The sequence below is a fragment of the Capsicum annuum genome, chromosome 12 (assembly GCF_002878395.1).
Source record: "Capsicum annuum cultivar UCD-10X-F1 chromosome 12, UCD10Xv1.1, whole genome shotgun sequence".
Classification (NCBI taxonomy): Eukaryota; Viridiplantae; Streptophyta; class Magnoliopsida; order Solanales; family Solanaceae; genus Capsicum; species Capsicum annuum.
Genome location: NC_061122.1, coordinates 62,466,278 through 62,469,004, shown reverse-complemented (window position 1 = coordinate 62,469,004; position 2,727 = coordinate 62,466,278). Strand labels below are relative to the sequence as shown.

The window sequence follows — 2,727 nt, the reverse complement described above, 5'->3', positions numbered from 1 at the left end:
AATGGCGAAATCCTATATATGCAGACTCCAGACCTAGGATTTCTACGATGCATCGATGCCATAGAGGCCATAAGATTGTTAGAGGAGATACATGCAGGAACCTGTGGACCCCACATGAACGGGTTTATGCTTGCGAAGAAGATTTTAAGAGCCAGATACTTTTAGATGACTATGGAGAGGGATAGCATTCGATTCATATAGAATTGTCACCAATGTCAAGTTCATAGAGACTTTATATGAGTTCCGCCAAATGAACTCAATGTGATGAGTTCTCCTTAGCCATTTGCTGCTTGGGGAACGGATGTTATTAGGCCCATAGATCCTCCTGCGTCCAATGGACATCATTTTATCTTGGTCGCTATCAATTACTTCATAAAGTGGGTTAAGTCCTTAACACATAAGGCTATAACAAAGAAGGTGGTAGCAGATTTTGTTCGCAACAACTTAGTCTGTCAGTTTGGAATCCAGAGTCGATCATAACAGATAATGGGACCAATCTCAATAGTGACCTGATAAGAGAGATTTGTGAAAGGTTTAAGATCTCTCACCGAAATTCCACGGTATATCGACCACAAATGAATGAAGCAGTTGAAGCTGGAAAGAAGAATATCAAGAGGATTTTGAGAAAAATAGTGGATGGTAATAGGGAATGGCATGAGAAATTGTCATATGCTTTACTTGGATATCACACCATAATCAGAACTTCTACTCCTTACATGTTGGTCTATGGGTCGGAAACGGTGATACCTGCAGAAGTTGAGATACCTTCATTACGAATAATCCAGGAGGTTGGTCTAGACGACGCTGAATGGGTTCGTAGCATGATTGAACAGTTGATGCTTATTGACAAAAAGAGATTGGATGCAGTCTGTCATGGTCAACTCTATCAAAACAGAATGATCAAGGCGTTCAACAAGAAAGTCAAGCCTCGTCGATTCACACCTGGACAATTGGTATTGAAGAAAATATTCCCTTACCAAGGTGAAGCCAAAGGGAAATTTTCACCAAATTGGCAAGGTCCATACATAATTCATCGAGTGCTCTCAGGAGAAGCAGTGAAACTTACAGAAATGGACGACACAGTAAGCACAAAACCGATCAACGCAGACGCCATCAAGAAGTACTACATTTGAAGACATTAGGGCTAGTCGTTTCTTTGTAATTTTTGCATTTTCTCTAATGTAATAGAACTATGTATTAGCCTGATTTCCCATGGCGGCATATGTAGGCAGCCTATATTGGGTTCGGTTACCCTTAGAAAACCTAAAAAAAATCATCCTTTCATGTAACAGAACTACGTATTAGCCTGATTTCCCATGACGGGATACGTAGGCAATCCACATCAGATTCGGTCCCGTCATATTTATACCTTTTCATTGTAATGAACTATGGCCTGACCTGATTCTACTTGGATACGTAGGCAGCCTGAGTCAGGCCCGGTCATTGCATTATTTCACTTTTGTATCAAACTACGTTATGACTTGATTCCTATTCTTAAGATACGTAGGCAGCCTGAGTCAGGCTCGGTCACTGCATTGCATATTTTCACTTATCCCATTGTAATTGAACTACGTGCGGACCTGATTCCTGTTATAAAGATACGTAGGCAACCTGAAAGGTTCGGTCTTACCTTTAGAAAAATCCCCTATTGACCATAGTATAGCCTCAGAATATAAGGGATCTCTCCGCCAGAACCGTCATAGTATCGAAAGTCAGAGCAGCTCCACCCGAAGGATAAAGTTACATGGGTCACGATCAACAAGTGGAGGCTTAACGGATTTCCAAACATGTCATAATCTAAAAATGACAAAGGATTACTATATATACTTAATATATACGTAATATATTTGCGAAACATATATACATATATATATATATATATTTTTTTTTTTTTCACCATACTTTCAAATTTTTCACCTACTGAGACTCCAGACTTAGGAGTGATTGAGCAACCGAGGAAGTGTTGGAGAATTTTGTAAAAAAAGCCAAAATCCCCAAGTCGACACAAATCAACACCCCATCCCAACTAAGAATTTTTCTTTGAGCGCAGGAAACTAGGAATTGGAAGGCTACGTTAAGTCAAGCTTTGGGATAGGATCAGGGGCTTTATGCGGATTTCCACCACGAAAAGAGCCAAATATTCTTCCCTTTATTCTCTTTACATACCTTGATACTAATTGTCACAAGCTCTAACAGTTTTATTCAAATTCTTTTGCAGGTACATTTTGAAGACCCTGGTCAAAAACTAAGAAAAGAGGATCCTCATAGGAAGATTAGGTTATTTACTTGTCCCAACAAAACTCCGCCAATCGGAGCCAACCACCTGAATGGGTCGAATAACTTCGCTAATCGGAGAATTATCGTCTAACTACCCCAAATAACTCCGCAAATCAGAGAGTGTCATTTAACTTCAATAAAGTCAAGCTCTCACATTCCAAAAGACTGTACATAAGCAAATAAAGTCAAGCTTCCGCATTCCAAGGACTGTATATAAGCAAACAAAGTCGAGTTCCATATTCCAAGGACCGTATATAAGCAAACAAAGTCGAGTTCCACATTTCAAAGACTGTACATAAGCAAGCAAAATGATCCTCTGCCATATCGGAGGATGCAAATGGGCAATGCGACTCTCCATCATATCGGGAGTTATGCACCAGCAAGGGGGATGCCCCGACATAAATACAAGAATTTATATAAGCAAAGAAACAATCCTCCATACTGGAGAAT

General features: G+C 39.9%; 1 protein-coding gene across 1 annotated transcript; it reads left to right on the top strand.

The window, feature by feature from the left end:
- The first annotated feature begins 575 nt into the window (after positions 1-575).
- Positions 576-2,368, top strand: LOC107849247. The gene is made up of 2 exons (XM_016693871.2): positions 576-1,082; positions 2,219-2,368. Exons 1-2 carry the CDS (start codon positions 576-578, stop codon positions 2,366-2,368), a joined length of 657 nt encoding a protein of 218 aa, XP_016549357.2.
- The last annotated feature ends 359 nt before the right edge of the window (positions 2,369-2,727 follow it).

Excerpts from the sequence above, each read along its gene's own strand:
- LOC107849247 (XM_016693871.2), top strand. The coding sequence starts at position 576 with ATGAATGAAGCAGTTGAAGCTGGAAAGAAGAATATCAAGAGGATTTTG. Across the intron at positions 1,083-2,218 it reads TTACAGAAATGGACGACACA|GTACATTTTGAAGACCCTGG; the intron begins GTAAGCACAAAA and ends ATTCTTTTGCAG.